Raw genomic sequence first — 17,713 nt, forward strand, 5'->3', positions numbered from 1 at the left:
TTGGCTGCCAACCTTGGGCACGCGGTTGAAGAAGATCATCGGTACATCGGCCCTGCGCGTATTGTTCAGCTCCGTCGCATTCAAGGTGTGTTTCTGTGCGGAAGGTTAAATGATGAACAACATTAGGTCTGAGAGTCGAATGTGAATCAATGCGTTCAAAAGAAATGTGTCGATGATCCTCAACCCTAAGCACACGATGAATAATGTGGATTAGCAGTAGGAGTGCGAAAGCCCAACCATCGAGCCATCGAGGTGAAGGCGTTGTTTGCGCTGATAATTTACATAAAAATTAGCAACATTGCACGCTGCGCGCGGTGTCGTTTTCGATTCCCGATGCCACCCAAAAATTCCTACCATTGTTCTCACCACCGCGTCACAGCGAATGGAAGAACTTGAAGATCGGTTTTTGGGGTTGAACCCCCCGTGGGCCCGTTGTCTGGTGATTCATGAGTAGGTCAGCTAGGTGGACCATAAGACTATTTTCACCTTTCATCGCTAGCAGACCATAGCCAAAACACCGTTTTGTTGTTGATTCGTCTCATGATCGGTTTGCGTAGCGGAAGTGAAAGTAGAAAAAAACAGGCGCTGGAATCACTCCGTATTATTGCGCCGATAAGCCTGTGCTGTGTGTCATTCGTACAAATGAATTGGTAATCAATTGGTTTGCAAATTCAATATTGTCTCAGTAATTGCGAATCGTTCGAAATGTGTAATGTGTCCGCCACATCGTCGTTAATCCAAGAATGGGGTAAAGTGCAAAGATGTCATCAATTTCGCGGAGATGATTCGCTTACTTTCACTCTAGTGTCGCAGATTTGGGTTTAGGTTCAGGGTTCATTAAGTCTCCCTCCCTTTTTGCTTTCACGCTCGCTGATACCTCCTGTGGGGTATCACATTGGATGTAGGCGCGTGATCGTTCTTGTGAGAGCGGATGTGGATATGCAGATCGTTTGCCATATCTTTAAACACATCATTTGCTATAGTCTTTTATATTGCAGCTTCATAACAATCAGCGTTCAAAATATAACATTGATATAATATTTGGAACCGTTACTCAAGAACATTTTAAACACATTTAGTGTTCTTTTCACTCCGCCAAGGGATACGTTCCATTTTTCGTATCCCTTTCTCTATTAACTCTGCAATATTGTGACCCACGACTCGGTATCTCGGCGTTACTCACATTGATTGGTATTATCATAAAATGTGTCACGCGTTTTACGGTTCACCAAAACCCATGTCAAACGATATGATCGTTGGCTTCGGATGGCATGGCCACAGCAGCAACGTTGTCTTCCCCCCCCCCCCCCCCCCCGTTACAGCAGGGTAGTCACCAGGTGTAGAGCAAAGACAGCGCAGCTGCAATTCCCCTAATGCTAGCGCTGCAACTGATAGAAGGAAAGCGTTCCCAAAAACAAGCGTCCCCTCTATGGATGTTGGAGTGTTGCAGCCAGTATCCACCACCTTAAATTGCTTCCAAGTGATGATTTAGCGTTATGTGGAGTGATAAAGCGTCCAATTTCCATCCGGTCTTCCTGCGACTGCAGTCAGGGAGAGTGCGCTTGGGCAGGATGGCGAGCGAGGTTAAGATGCTGTTTTGGGGGTGATTTCAATTTTGGAGCAGAAAGAAAGTACATTTTCCTGCCGTGGTTGTTGTTGTTGATGGTGTCGGGAACCATCCTCGAGATGGCTTTCGTCCCGGGCATCGTCCCGCTTCTTGATCGTACACTGAATGACCTACTTACTGGCATAACACCCGAGGGGTCCTTGGCTGTAGTATCCCGTTAAGCTAGTGCGTTGCTCTGGCACTCGCTCTGCTCGCCCCTCTCCAGCAAACTCAACCTGGCGACCGACACCCATAAAACCCTCTGAATTATGGTTGCACGTGTCAAAATCGTTTGCCAGCACCCACCAACACAGTGCTGGCGCGGATGGCGCCAGCTCCCATCTCCAGGACGCTCGACCAGGAGAGTGCATCGCTACGCTCGGTCTCGGGATCCTTTTTTCTTTGCTCCTTTGCTTGCTACACCGCTATTGTCTCCGTTCGTGTATTTGCTCCTTTTTGGGAGAGAGAGAGAGTGGTGGCCGCATGTGGGATAAATTTCGCGTATGTAAATGTGCACAACATCTTGCAAAGATAAATTGTTGCACCGCGAAGGAGTTCCATGCCCCGTGCGAGGAGGGGGAAACATTGTAAAATGGGATACTTCGCGCCACACAGACGGAGAGAGAAGACAAACAAATGGAAGGCGAAGGTGAAGACGAAGGCGAGTGAGCGACCGAACGCCGCGCGTTTGCATGAAATTGCATAGCGCTTCCGGAAGCTAAGCAGAACAATAAATTCCCTAGCCCGGGGGCCACCTGTGTTCGCGGTGGTGTTGGGTGGATGACGTGGCGTAGCATTGGAAGCGAAGAAAATCCGAGCTTTAGCACCGGGGTTGCATTTATCGCTGGGACCGAAACTTATTTTCATCGAGCTCATTGTGAGGTTTTTCGCTAACGCCATGCAACGCGTGTTGGCAGCTTGGCGGTGGCTTCAACGCCGCATTTCATCTAATCCCTTCGAATTACATGTGTTGCACGATTGTGCACTGGAAGGTGCCGACATTGCCGGCCTCACGCCCGTTGATAAATGTTAAAGGTTGAATGATCATTTTGTAGGCAGCATGGCAGTAAGTGCTTTTTTGCTGTAATTAAAATTGCTAGTGACCGATTAAGTTGCACTAGCTTAGCCCATGACTATGTTCTGCTGGATCATTTTAAATTGTTCGTAACAGTAAAGAGGAAAACACTTTCAGTGTGTCGTGCTTTGTATTTATGCTAAAATATTCTATAGTTTTCATCAGCGTTAAAACGCTAGAATTTAAACGCTCTCAATTATTACTGTTTGTCTAATGTTTTCGATAAAAAAGGGGAAACATTTTGGCCAAGCCTAATTGGTTTTTAGTATGTGTATCAAGGAAGGTGAAGAATCCTTTTTTCTCCGAAAGGTAGTACATGCGTTACTGGTAGCTTCATGCAAACTTATGATAGCTCCACATAAAGTCAACCAAACTATCGAACTAATTAAATACTGTTCCTTGCATTGATCAATCACTTTGATCAATATTTGATTTCTGACGGCCCTTTTTGAGGGCGATATTTGTCCATCTTATAAACAGCTCCTCTTTCCCACAAAAATAAAACAGGTTCCATCTCGGACATTTTAAGATCTAATTCAATTTTCTAGTTCACTGAGATTGTTTCTAAGGTTGTTAATGGGCTGTTGTGGGCCAATTACTAGTGGCGTAGAAAATGAAGAACTACGCCTTCGGGCGAGCTCCGGTGGAAAACGTTTTCTTTTGATTGATGTTTGATGAGTTCCGGAAATGACCTGGAAAAGATTTCTTAGTTCTACCTCCCTCTCTCTCTGGTTAGGCACCCGGTAATGGTTTTTGTAGTTTTCCTTTTTTTGTTTCCGAAAGCTCCCACTCCACTGAAGGTAAGGACCTTAGTTAAGGGAGAGCAGGAATGAAAAACGGGGCAACAGTATGCGGAGGAGTGCCCTGGAAACAGTATTGGAATATGTTTTGCAGTCATAAGTCCTTACCTGGCCAATACTCTTGAGATACGTATGATGCAAATTGCCAATCAGCTCGTGGTGCTGCCCGTGGATGCTCTGGTTGGCTCCGGCCGACACTATACGAGAAAACGATACGTGGGAGAGAGAGAGAGAGAGAAAAAGGGAAAACATTTAGAACAAAAGCGACGGCAGGGAAATGGCATTTTTGCGAAGGAAAACTACCCCCGGAAGGAAGCAATTAGTGTCCTTTTCCTGTTTTGTGTGTGTTTTTTTGTTATCGTCGTCGTCGTCGTTGTTGTTGTTGTTGTTCTTTTATTATTGGATTCCCTGTTCCCATTCGGCTGCACCGGGTTCCAGGCCAGGCCAGGCCAGGCCAGGAAGCAATTAAGGAAACCACGGGAGTTTGTTTTGCAGTGCTCCAGTGCTATCGATTATAAGTGCAATGCAGCCGGAGTTTCGGTCCTGGCATCAACTTGGCTCTCGCATCACCGGAATAGAGGAAGCCAGGGAGGAAATGCGAGTTCCGCTTCAGCTTCCGGCGGTTGGAATGTTTTGTGCACTCCGAAATAACCTGGCCACAGGCAGGCGCTTGACAAGAGGCGCTTGACAAGCGACGCTTGACGAGTATGAGTGCGAAGATGTGTGCGAGGATTATGTCTGGGAGATTCTCATCCTCAGTTTCTGCGAACCGGTGCAACGTTTGAAGTGTTTTTAAGGCAAGCATTATGATTCGAACGGCGGTTTGTTCTTTTTGCCTTAAAGTCAAACATTTTTTCGGATCCCGTTCATTCGTCTTTGTAGATCATCAACGCGATTCTGTTCAAATGTTGAATGATGTCAAAAGCTGCTCCACCTTCACTGGGGGGGATAGTAAAAGATGCAGCAGAGATCGTAAAACATTCACTCGTCATCGTAGACGAAAGTCATTTCGCTTTGGTCATAAAAATGACCACAAAGATAGATGTTTTTTCTCTCGTCGCAGCAGTGACGATTGTGACAAACATTGAATGTTTTATCACCTTTTGCTGCACAAGTTTCGAATGTTAAAGAAGTGTGTTCTTATGCTTCTCTAACAAAGTAACCACGGACTGTTTATCCAGCATACTCGGTGCACTCGAACTGTCTCCCCTTTATAGGGCCTTGCACCTTTGCGAGCATAAAAGGGCTGCATTACGAAATGGGTTGCTGCCGATTCGATTCGTTACTACCTGGCATACGAGCGTGTTGACCGCAGTACATCGGCCAACCAGTCAGTCAGCCTCTGCTACTGTACGCCAACAGAGAGTGTAAACATAGTAACTGGCACATTCAATGCTCACCCTCTCAAAAGAGGCATCCCATGCACCGCGGTGCATACGTTCGCGGTGCATCACTCGGAACAGCACTGCACCGGTCCGACGATGGATCGATGAAGCGACCAACTGACAGCCAGCCTGAGGTGGCTTCCGGCGCATCAACTTCGAACACGAACGCAACATTTATGCTCCGCTTATTCACGGTTCGTTAGCCCTGTTTACCAGTTCAACAGTTTCGCCGACCGTCAGTCAAGTTCATTATTATTTTTTCATCCCTTCCCCGATCCGGAGGGGCGCTTAACGCCGCGACCCCACCAGCAGACTCTATGGTTGAAGTGACAGAGGCCGCGACCGGTGGTACCACGTGTGTATCGCAGCCTGTGGCAGCCTTTGGGTTGAACGCGACAAGCGGAACAATGCCGGTTTCATGGCTGGGTTTGTGCTGTTGGACAACATACCTTACCTTGCTGGGTTGCGGGTTTTTTTGGGGGACCATGTTATGTCTCTTTTGTTCTAAATCTGATTTCACTGACATTGGGCTCCGGTCACTCTGGCTTTTCATTACCACATGCTTTCAATATTGAAAGTTGTTCTCATCAAAAACTGAGCGCGATTGAAGTGAACTCACGGATATATTTTTAATTTTTAACAACATTAATCAGAAAGAATAATCAACAGCATTCCAACAATAAAAAAAAAATTTTCATTAAATGCATTGCCACGTTATTCATATGACGATCTTTATTAAAAATGGAATCTTTGTAACCTTTCACTGCAGCTCAACGCCATTCGGGATGGAATGGAATAGCATAACCATGTCGATGGTGGTTGATCATGGTGCATCTAAATAATATCATTATCACTCTAGCATATGCAGTCCACTTGAACGAAACACCAGAGAGGGTAAGAATGACTGTCGTCGTCGAACACTGTGTCACCAGAAACAATGTGTGACGAGCAACACTCATGGCCAGAACGGACTCATCCGTAATGGTGTTGAGAAAAGAGGGTTCGGTACAAGACCAGGCCACTTAAAGCGTCAGATGTGTGTTTGTAGTTCTCCAAACATGCTGATGCTGGCTTTGCGCAGGACCTGAACAATGTAAATGGTCTGATTATCGAATAAAACTTTGAAATTATATTTAACTTAGTTAAGCAGGTTGCACGTAAAGTGTTGCAACAGAAGCAGCAGCTGTCGGGAATGATTAACTTTACGATTAAGAGACCTCCTCCTTGGGGGGAGCATTATTCCTACTTTCGACGCGTTTCAATTAAATTAATATTGATGTATGCATTATCGAATTCCTGCCAACATCCGACCATACCGTTCACGTCATGTTTACCAACGTTTCGGTCCAGTTTGGAGTGCTTTACGTGCTCCGCATCATCATCATCTAACTCACTACCGAAGGCAATCCAATTTGGGATTCGGTAGAGGTTTGTTTTCAAACTGTTTCAAATTTGTTATCGAACGAACCTTTCGATTGGGAAATTACGGGCCCTGTTTTTTTACGGGTTCCCCTGGAAGGAGCTGCATTCCCCAATGCCCCGCCATCTCCCCTCAATCAGGGCATGTCGGGCGCTGCATTCCGAGTGACCATGATTGGCAGTTCGTAAAACTTTTCTCCATCGTCCAATGCTCATCCCGGTCGGTCCGGCAACGAAAAAGCAATTACCGGACCAGCAAATAGTATGTGTTAGGCTTTACCGATTTAGAGTTTTGGTTTTTGGGCAATTGAACTGAACCCATTTCGGGACTGGCCACCGGGACGCGGCAGGTGGCGGCGAAAACTTTGACACCGGATTTCACTCCCCCCTCACTCACTTCGTCTGTATGGGAATGTTTTTTTTTATACTGTGTGGCCATGGCCGTGCGCACCGGGTTACACAAATCTCTCCTCGACTCCGACGATGCTTTTCGTAGCCGGTGGTGGACCGGCGGCGGGCCGGGTTATGCATGGGCTCGTAAAATTTAATTTCCGTCCATTGTTTCGGGCGAACGGCCTTCTGACGGCAAGGTATCCCGGAAACCGGTGACCTCGACGGTCGAGAACGATGATGTTCTGAGTATCCGATTGACCTGTACAGCACCGCAGCATCAGCAGCAGAAGGCTTGGACTAGTGGCGCCCACTAGTTACCGGGTATAATGTCGTAAATTGCATGGCGCCTCTAGGTGAGAGTGGCGAGAGGCGTCGTAACACGTTACAACCGTTGACCACAGCACAAGCACACACTCATTTATGACCACATCCGTTAGAGATAGAATGTCCAAGTGTGTGTGTGTGTGTCCGAGAATGTGATTCCAGTTCCAGCAATACCGGTCCGATATCGATAAGGAGCAAAATGATTATTATTTTAAGATGCAAGAACCCACATTCATGCGTATCCAGTGCAACGAATGGTCAGCTTGGGACCTGCGATACGAGATCCTGATTTGAACCTATCGGTTCACTAAACAACTAGCAATCTGTGTGGATCTTGGAGTGTACTCCAGATGTTACGATGTTTTGGAAGACTTTAATATTTCAACATGCAATTCAGAGCTCGAATGAAATTTCTTCAAAATTACCCAAAAAACCTTCCGCTGGTACCAGATGAGGGAGGGCAATTTTCGGCACAAAATCCATCGACTGCATTCGGTTGCAGTGCAGTGTTCGGAGCGTGGAACATGGTTTTTGTTCGATGCCCTAGTCTCAACCACCCCCCGAGAGATGCGCTTCATCTGCCAACGGCAGTCATGTGCCGGGACACACGTGCCTCGTTGCGGCATGGTTCAATGCGACTGGCTGCTCATGCAGGAATGGCACTCTCCTTCCCCGATACTTAATTAGTGATGCTTTGTTGAGCCGATAAGCACAGCAAATCGTTTCTTGTTCCTCCAATTGGTTCTCTAACACGCACCGCACCGCACGGAACGTTATGAATTCATAATGTCCTGGTGGTGGTGGTGGTAGTATTGGAGCGGTTAGTGAGTCTTCCTTATTTTTTGGAGCATGGACGCTTGAGCATACGACGTATCCTTCGGCTGTAACTTCCTGACACTCATTTTCGGTTCGGTGTTGCACTGCATCGAGTGTCGTGTCGTATCCCAAAATGAAGGCATTAGCGTGTACTAATGGCGTACTGCGTATGAGTGCGTCCTGGTGCCGTACTGGTGGCCATACCGAACCGGCCGACATCGTTCGTGCCATCGTTCTGCCGTTGCATGATAATTCATTTTCACCTCATCTACTGCCCTGTCTAGAGATGAAAGTTTCTGCATTCCTATTCCGATAAGACCGAAATGAACGATCAGTACCCTGTCTGGCTACGGGGTGCTTAGCTGCATTTACTAGTAGTATGGAGCACCTTCTGGAATCGGTACTTTCGGTTGATCAAGACCAAAGCAGTGGAGCCATTTAAAGAGCAAAGAGCAATTAGAGTTGTCGCATATCTTAACGGGGGGGAACGGGGAATCCAATCGTATCCAATCGAATCTGGGGACCCCGAACTGAAGCACTTTATCGTTGATCCGCTATTCGTGGGGAGCAATTGAACAGAATCGACTGCCGATAGCCGACAAAAGTCGACAAAAGTATGTGCTTCAATTTATGACAAGTTTGTTCAATCTTTTAGAACCCATTGTGTGGGTTGATGCGACGATATTAGGAACTGGTTTCGGTTTGGTTCGAGAATTCAAAGGTACGGTCCTGATGAGGAGGATTCGTCCGAGCAAAGGACTGAACAGCTGAATGAGCGACATTCGCTATTGAGACAGAAGAACGTACGTCCTGTTGTGTTCCCGGTGTCCAGAGCGTAATCCTTATCAGTCCGTCAAATGATAACACCAACGACACACGTACACAAACACAGTGCACGGTCACGGACTGCGAATTGACTCGTCTGTCCGAAACAAAACGCCCCGGGGACCGCCACATTCGGGCCTAATATTTGCAGTCAACAAACGACCGACGCACAAACCGACGCGGTACGGCGTCATCCGGACGTTCGGTCCGGAATCGGTCAAATCATACTTTCAAATCCGGGCCGTCGACATCGGCCGTACGGTGCCGGAACCGATGGCCGGGAACGGTGCCGGCCAGAATAATTTATTCATTTCCAATCGATCGATCGACTTTAGGCTCGAACGTCGTCGTCGTCGTCGTCGTCGTCGTCGTCGTCGTCCTGAATCCGGTGCCGTGCTCCGTGGGGTTGTAGGCGAAAGGTTGGAGGGCATGCGTGACAGGGTGGTGGGCGCTTACGTTCGCATCATTTGGCACACACACACACACACACACCGCAGACGCCACGCCACCCACCACGATTCGATCGGAGGATGATGTAGATGTTCTCGTACATCGTTTTAATTTGATAGCAAAATATTATCATTAAGTGCTTCCGCACGTCCGCACGTACGTCTGGTTTGGATCGACGTCGTCGAGCGATCGAATAATGACCGAAATCCTTCCGAAATCCGGACCAGCCCCATTAGCGGCCACCGTACGGTGTTTATGCGTGCCTTCGGATAAGAAAACAACTTAGAGAACTCCACGCTACTACTGCTGGTGAGTCCTCGAAACGCGTCCACGCTTTTCTCGATCAATCATTCCGTGGTCCGGTTGGTTGGTTCTTGCCAGTATGGCCAGCATGTCCGGTCGTTCGCTGTCCGGTCGATGCTGTTCGATGTTCGCTCAATCAATGTACCGCGTGCGAAACAGCGCACGAGGTGAGCTTTTGTCGATTAAACTTTGGCAGTTTCAGCTTCACCGGCGTTACCACCGGCTGGTAGTGTTGATCGGTCGGTTAGAGTTGATGAGGGATAATTTTGTCAAAATAATTGGTTAATTGTTCATCCATTTGTTATGCAGTTGTTAAGGAAGGAAGTGGGGGGGGGGGGGGGCGCTTTACGAACGAGGTGCTTATAGGTTGTTAATGATGATGATGGTGATGATGAGGATGATGTTGGTAAACATGGGAATTCATTGTGGATGAGCATTGTGTGGTTAGGCTTGTTTTTAATTCCTGGTACATATTGTTCGGCTATCGTGTGTTTAAGCTTCACGTGGCGCCTGGGTGTTGCCTTTGTTTCCACTTGATGATATCGTTGCTGAACGACATTGTGTGATTAACGGAATAGTTTTTTTTTCCTTTTTTTTATTTCGTGGCAATTCTGCAAACAATAAGTGGGTTCGATATAGTGTTTCCGTCAATATTTCGATGGTTTTTTGGTTAAATTGCCGATTGTAATTTAAATCTTGTGTCAATGTTACGTTTGTTATTTTGTATTGTTTGTTGGTATGTATTTTTGGTGTGCGCAAAATGGTGACCTTTACATTTTAGCTACTTTCAATGCATTTTGTGTCTATATTATACGAATCTTTTTTATTAATTATAGAGGATTCAAATCTGTTGGTTCTTTCGCCTCTTATATTATACGATGTTCTGTACTGTTTTGCTATCTTTAAGGCAATTTAGTAATGTTTAACATGAAAAAATGGAGTAAAAAAAATGAAGAAAACTGTTGTGCAATTAAACTAGTAGAATGCAATTCGTCTAAAACTATATCAACATTTACGCAAATACATCCCATTGGGATACTTGGACGCGAGTTCATTGTTGTCATTATTAGTAAGTGCTTCAGTTCACGTATAAAAAGTGTTTATTAAACGAAAAGGTTGCTGTTTTCTTCTCATTCGTATGATCGGATGAATTTTAAACAATGCTGCACAAGCTTAGATGATTGATGATTTAAATTCGCCTTTAGAAGCACGCATTCATGGCCAGCAAATCTTACCAAAATAACAATACACGGCAAACAGCTAAATTACATTTGATCAAGTACATCTAGCGTTGTATGTTATCATTTTTCACCATATGAACATTGTTTTTTAATATTTTATTACCATATTGGTAGATCACTGTTGTATGTTACAGGGATGCAACATTACATTTTATATCCACCTTAGTGATTGAGAAACGAGAGCAACCGCTATAATGTATAAAATTGGCACAACGATTAGAGCGATTCATTCTCCTTCACGATTTTGTGAACAGAAAATGTGGCAATTAATAATTGTTTCGAGCAGTGCAACAATCCCTTCAACACATTCTAAACCGAAACACTCAAAGGAACCGAACTGTTGCCTGCGCAAGCATTAAAGTGAATTGATGGTAACCGACCCGTTCGACTGTAAGCCGTGTGTTGTGTCCGTGTGTCGTGTTCTAATTTTGCACGCGCATATGTATGCCCTTCCATGTGGAGTGACAGTCGATACTTTCTAAAACCGAAACCTCCGAGCTCCGTTTGCTGCCCATGGGCCCAGGCCAAAGGGCTTTCAACAACTTTATTTGGGAAAACAGAAAGGCATGCGCGAGCTTTGTCACGACTGTTTCCTTACAGTCTTACATGGGGATTAGCTACGCTCTCTGTCGTTCCAATCGTGCCGCAATCGTTGTTGGATGTTTCTTTGTCTGCTTGAAATCTATTCAACTAAGCAATTAAGAATACTCGATACTGTGCTGTGCATAACGGTGTGCGTGCGTGTTCCTGGAGCGCGTTCCAAAAGTTAGTTATGCTCGTGCTCGTTTCACTTCATTATTGAAACACCACACCACCCCAGGCCCATGTCGGTTAAAGGGGGGCGCATCTGCAAAGCTGCATTCGATGCATTATAGATTTCACCTCCACTTAACCAGTTACACAATTTGCCAGTCATAATTTACGCGCACCACAGCCTCCATATGGTAAACGGTTCTAGTGCCGACCGACCGTCCGACCGAGGCGGACAAACATGAACAAAAATAGGGAAAAACGTCAGAACATTTCCACCTCCCCATTGGCGATTGGGTTCCTGTAGGATCGGGGGTGGGCGTAAATTCAGCAAAGTGCTGTCAGCCAGCCCCGCATGCGCCCGGTTTCCGTGCCGTTTCCGTGTTCCCGGAGACCGAAGAACCACACGCTCGGTACGCAGCCGGCCGCCGCCGCCGCTAGTGCACGAACAGTAGACAGTTCGCTTCGGCTGGTAGCGGGAGGCCGGTATGCGATATGGGCATACATCATACTGACCACAAAACCGCACCAGGAGTACGGGCACGGACCACGGGCACGGACCACGGGCACTGCTGCTTTATGGTGTGGCGGCACTTTGAAGTTCCCGGGGGTTGCCGGAAGTTCCAGGGATCAGGGAATGGTCGAGAATTCAATTGCACCCCCCCTTCATGCACCATCAGGATGCAGATCGTGTTCGATGCGGGGTCTGGTGTAGCAGGGTTTTCGGAGGGAGGGGAGGTGCAAGGTAATGTGTTGCAGTTACTGGCCATTGGTAGAAATCGATCGTGATTACGTTTCGCTTACGCGTGGCAACCACACCGTGACTGTCCGTCCGTTCGTCCTTCGCTCCGCCGGTGTCATTGCCAATTTTTGCTTGCTTGGTCCTGGGTTCCCGGTCACCGAAGGCCGGCCATTGCGCTGCAGGATGCTGTGGGGAGTGTCGAAGAATGAAGCACCCCTCCCTATCCGGGTGGCAATCCGTATCAGGCGACAGCAATCGCCAATCTGCTAGCGATTGGCGCTCGGTTGACTAATTTATGGGGCAGAGATTGCGGCAACAACGGTTGCAATGCGCACGCGGTTCCGGTTTTGTGCCCTCCAGTGGTGGCCGCCAGTGCGGAGGTTTTCCCCGGGATTTCGGTTGACCTCTCGAACCCGGACCGACCAACCGACCGTTGTGCCCTGAACGGTGTCCTGCAGTGGGTTGGTTGGTGGGAATTTTACACGTAGTGTGCCGGTGGTTGTTTGTGTGTTCGTTATGAAGTCAGGTGCCTTTCGTCCCTACCACCAATAGGGTCAACGTGTGGTCGGTCGCTGATCGATCCTTATTGATCTTTCGCTCGACTTTGAGGCTTTGTGTTTACAAGTGTTTACTTGTGTTATATGGTTAGGTGGGGTAGAACGTCAATAGCTATTTGCTTGCAATTCAATGCGAAAAATAATTAGTTTTTGCCATTATAATACACTATCATGTTTTTATGGCTGAAATCGACTCAAAACAGGTGCCGTGAAGGGGCAAGCTAAGTTTTGGGGGAAGGAAAAAGTCACAAGGACCTAATTCTGGTTAATATAGTGGTTGTTCGATGATAGTTTTTGAGTTTTAGAGCTAAATATAGTAAATAAAAAAACCTCTTTTTACCTTATTCCCATTATAATACATTATCAAGACTATATTGTAGTAGAACATGATGAAAACCTAATATTAGCCCTTCAAGAGCTTCGTTAACGAAGTACTAGGGGTTGATATTTATATTAGTTGATATAACAGTTTATTTAACTCTACATGAAACAATTTAATGACAATATTTTCATGTTATTTCAGCTGTTCGTCACAGTTTTTCCGTATATGTTTAAAATTTTGTTCTATTCTTTAGTTGAGCATGTTATATTAAATTCGATAGCGCGAGATTAGTTGATACTTCATTTTTTAATCGTAGAATGATGGCCCATGCTGATTAAACTACGTTGACAGAGGTAATTCAGACAAGATGGTCTTTGTCGAAACCAAATCCCTGTAGTTTTCGATTTTTATTGATACATCCTGCGAATTGCTTAATTCTACGGTACTCATCTACTAAAATTGATTTGTTACTGTTGAATAGGACAGAAGTTGTTCTTTTATATGCGATAGTTGTATATTGAAAATATTTGATTAGTCGTTCGTTTGATAAGAAAACGGCACTTTAACTGCCACATGCAGTATCAGTTATCGTATTAAGTGTCATTAGCAGTAATCATTCTATACTGCAATAATGTTTATTTTCTTTACCAAGCAAATGTGCAAATTGTAGCTATTGACTCCGTTCTAGAGGCAATTTCCGATCAAAAGTTATCGCCAGTAGATGCAAGTTCCGTTTAATCCTCCCGCTGGGTGCATGGAAGTCGCAGACTTGAGGACAAAGGAGATACGACAAAGCGGCTGTACTTGAGAGCACATTGTTTGTTTAAAAGGGGTTGCAGTGCCCGTGCAAGTGCAAGCATTTACGCAAAAGGGTATTATTCGATGTCGAGTACCTGTTTGAACACACATCTTTTATAAACTGTAGCCGATTGATTGATGTTTCTTGTGGTTGTGGCCATGCCTATGATGTCACCTGTACTGCACCACAATGCATTTCACGTTTTGGAGTGACACTTCATGGATGTTACACAATCACTCCTCAAGACTGAATTATGCTCTTTATACATCCAGCTATGCGATGCTTGTTTGCATATCAGTGTTAACATTGTTGGTTGAGTGGTGGTGGTGGAACTGAGGGCTGTACAAGTCTGTCTGAAGACGAGTTTTTTTTCTTCCTCCGCTACCCATTAGCCATTGATCTTTTGTTGAAAAAGTTAAAGTAAAGATCGCTCAAGCATGTTGCGAACACTGCGAAGCGTTAAGAGTGTGTTCCTTCGTGGCTTCTCGTACTCCATGTTTGATTAAACACGTTTTCGCTTTATCTGCCCGGCGATGAGGGATTTTCATTTTCTCCAAAGCCAAACTCGATTTCTGGTTTCAATGTAGAACGTGTTACAACCGGCGCTGTCGTGTCTTCTATCTTTCTCACACACACTGTTTCAATAATCCTTTCGATTTGGGGATGGTCTAAACTGGAATTATGGTATAAAGGGGGCGCTGGTTTGACTTGTTCGTTTCTTGGCGAACTCTATTAGCTGATGTTCGCGCACCGTGCCCGTGCCATTCACTATTCCAGTTGATCCATCTTTTGGCCAGAGACATCACCGGGAGTGTATGTGTGTGTGTGGATGGAAGGACAATTCCCTACGGAATGCCGGGTTGCTCTGCTGTGAAAATGAAGTTTTTAATCCAATTTAAAATGCTAATAAGGATTTGTTTCACGTGACGTTTTTGGGTGGCGTCTATCGTCTGGAGTGCCATCATCCCAACACTGGCGCGCGTGCGGGTGTAAGTGACAGCATGGGGCGGTGCGCCAAGTCACGAGCCGCGACCCGGGATTTACCGAGAAGTAAGATTCTGTTACCAGCAGCCTCTCCAGCACTATTACAGTAAGCCGGAAGCCTCCCATTTCGCTAATGTCGAGTGCGTATCTCGCGAGGATATCTGCATAAGAACACTCTGCATTATCGGGGCATCCTCGGTATCTTTCTCACATACTATCACACGCACGCACACACACACACCTAAGCAAACGCCGTTCAAACGGAGAGAGTGCGCTGGTAGCTCCTGTTCCCGTACGTACGATGTCGTTGCTGTCGTTGGATTGAGTCATAATGATGTGGAGTGTAATTAACAGAAGCTGTTTAATTTTCCAGTGCATGAACGCGCGTTTCCATGGTCCATAAGCCATGGGCGGCGGCGGAGGAGTAGGCGACGTTCTCCTTCAGAGTTATCCTTTGAAAATCAAACTTCACCATGGTTGCGATGGTTCCGCGGTACAGATTTAGGCCACCTTCCCTTTCGCACCTTTCTACGGTCCCGACAAGGAAGAACAAGGGGAACAACATGACGGAAGGAACTCGTCGTCATCGTCGCCATCGTCGTCGTCGTCGTTGCGCTCCGTCAACGCCAGTCACACGATCCGACGCCTGGTGACGACGGGGTGATGATGACGTCGAAAAGTGCATTAATAAAGCTGGAAGTATGTTTGCGGGCACTTAAGCATCGTACGGCCACTCCGCTCGTTATACCCGGACCCGTGATTCGGGCACCACCTAAAACCCACGAGTACTGCGGGAAAACTGACTGCGGGGTTTTTGTTTTTTATGTTTGTCGCGCGAGAGTTGCCGAAGAGTCGTAATGGATGCTACTGTTTGCACGAATGCGAATTGAGGCAATGGCTACTGAGACTAAGGGTAAGCGCCATTTGCATTTCAACAGACAAGAACAGTGCCAGTGCCAGTGCATTTGCTGCTTTGCCTTTCTGGTTTTCATCGTTTCGTGAGAACTCCACTCCGCTAAACCAATTCACCGCCATTCGCACCATTCAAATGGCGGAATGAATCAAAACTGATGCTTCCGATTTAATGGCCCGCACATCCAAGGTGCCAAACGGTGCGCATGGTATGCATAGAATCCGGTTGGAATCTGGCTGCTATCCCCTCCTTTTCGGAAGCTTGTAGAAAATCTTATTAATTTGCACAACCGGCAACAAATCCCCAGGATTGCAGCCAGTGTTTCATTAGATTCATTAGACGACGGCCTTAAACACTGCAGTTGACACCACGCTCCTCGGGTCGAACTTCCCGGACAATCGGACCACTCCAGTCGCAATCGGTACGGATGCAATTTAAATGTTTTGTCATTTTGACCGCATACCGGGGGGCCTGGGCCTTAACCGGTACACCTGGGCCTAGAGACCAGAGCCAGATTTGGCCACCGACTGCTCTGGCTCTGGAAGCTGGGCCGGGGGGAAAGCTTGAACGCCGATAAAAACGACAAATAATGTTTTCGGTGCAGAGGCCTGGCATCCTGGCTGGCAGCCCAACGGCATAGCAATACTGAACCGAAACCCAGATGAAGCCAACCGCCCATGGTGGTGGTGGTGGTGGTGGTGGCGCTGTCATCATCGTGCGCAACGTTTGCAGCAAGCGTTTTGTGATACACAATGGCACATCGGTTTCTCGGGGTTGCAGGTTTAGGACGGACGGAGCAGCAAACGGAGAGAACTAAAACCACCGTAAAAACTGCATCGAAGGTGTGTGTGCGCCGGGCGTGTGCTGTGCGTCTGTAGGCTCTAGGCTGGCTTGGTACGTTGCGACGTGTAACTGAAGCATGGCAAACCGGAGTTTGACATTGGTCTCGGCAGGTGGAGTTGCAAAAACCATTGGATGTAGCTGATTTTTAGATCCCCTTCCCCCCGGAACGAATCCGGTTCGGTCATTCGGACGTCCTGGGGTCCTGTTACCCGTTGGTCGGTCTCGGTCTCGGGATTGTGTCCGACGTGTGGTGGTGGATTATTTGTCTAGCAGTTAGTAAAAATCATCCCCAGCATCCCGAGGTGCCCAGGTGGAATGGCAGGAGTTATAGACAGGTTAGGGTAACCGAGAGGGAGTCGATGATGGAAATGAGTGGATGCGGTTGCGAGGTTCATGTACCAGGATTTTTGTACCATGTACCACCCCTCCCTGGCCATTTATGGTCCGTTTCTGTCAAAGGACGTTAGTTTCAATTTGGTTAACTCCAATTGGTAGTCGGAGCGACGGATATAGCGCCGATGCGTACTCGCCTTGCAATCGTCTGCTGCATCCGTACACTGACCTGTGCTTGTGAGGGCTTGCATTGGAATATATTGCGTCTCAGCGTAGCAGGGGTGCAACCTGGATAGAGTGTTGGATGTGCAGGATTTTACGAAAGGCCCTGGAGATTCCTGAGGGGTTTTGATGTGAAATGGATTCAAAATTGTAAATACAACTCAATGTTCAAATGCGTGTGTGTGTTCTGTTGCTCACTGCTACACACGTTGCGTTAGATTAATGCCGGTTGAAGGTTATTGACGTCATTGTGCGCAGTGTCATGGCGTCGTCATGCCTACCGCAATGCTTCCATGGACTTTACTTTGCGCTTTGCAGCAAACGCTACTAGCCCATAATAGATTCTATGTTGCCCTAGGTCGGCCGGATAGCATCCCGGGGCCTTTGTTTTATTGTTTTGCATTCCACCGAAACCTCCCATTCCCATTTCGTGCCGGGCGCCGTGATCAACACTCGTGGCGAAGGAACGAAGCGACTGTAAACGTAACTCTTCCTTCTACCATCCACTTTCACGCTGGAGAAGAGAGCAATAGTATTCCACCCGAAAACTGCAACCATTGTTAATGTGATGCTGATGGGCGTACTTTGGCTGGCTCCGGACTTTTCGTGAT

The 17,713-nt window shown here is 46.8% G+C and overlaps 1 protein-coding gene across 1 annotated transcript in view; it reads right to left on the reverse strand.

Annotated features, from left to right (window-relative positions):
* The window catches only part of LOC125956571 (heparan sulfate 2-O-sulfotransferase pipe), a 111,128-nt gene that overhangs the window by 1,021 nt on the left and 92,394 nt on the right, over positions 1-17,713 (reverse strand). The window contains exons 3-4 of the mRNA XM_049688596.1: positions 3,590-3,656; positions 1-93 (exon numbers count right to left, since the gene is read on the reverse strand). The exon at positions 1-93 is cut by the window's left edge and continues 467 nt beyond it. Of these exons, the coding sequence (XP_049544553.1) occupies positions 1-93; positions 3,590-3,656 (160 nt within the window). The remainder of the gene's footprint in view (positions 94-3,589; positions 3,657-17,713) is intronic.

This window comes from Anopheles darlingi, chromosome 3 (genome assembly GCF_943734745.1).
Source record: "Anopheles darlingi chromosome 3, idAnoDarlMG_H_01, whole genome shotgun sequence".
Lineage (NCBI taxonomy): Eukaryota > Metazoa > Arthropoda > Insecta > Diptera > Culicidae > Anopheles > Anopheles darlingi.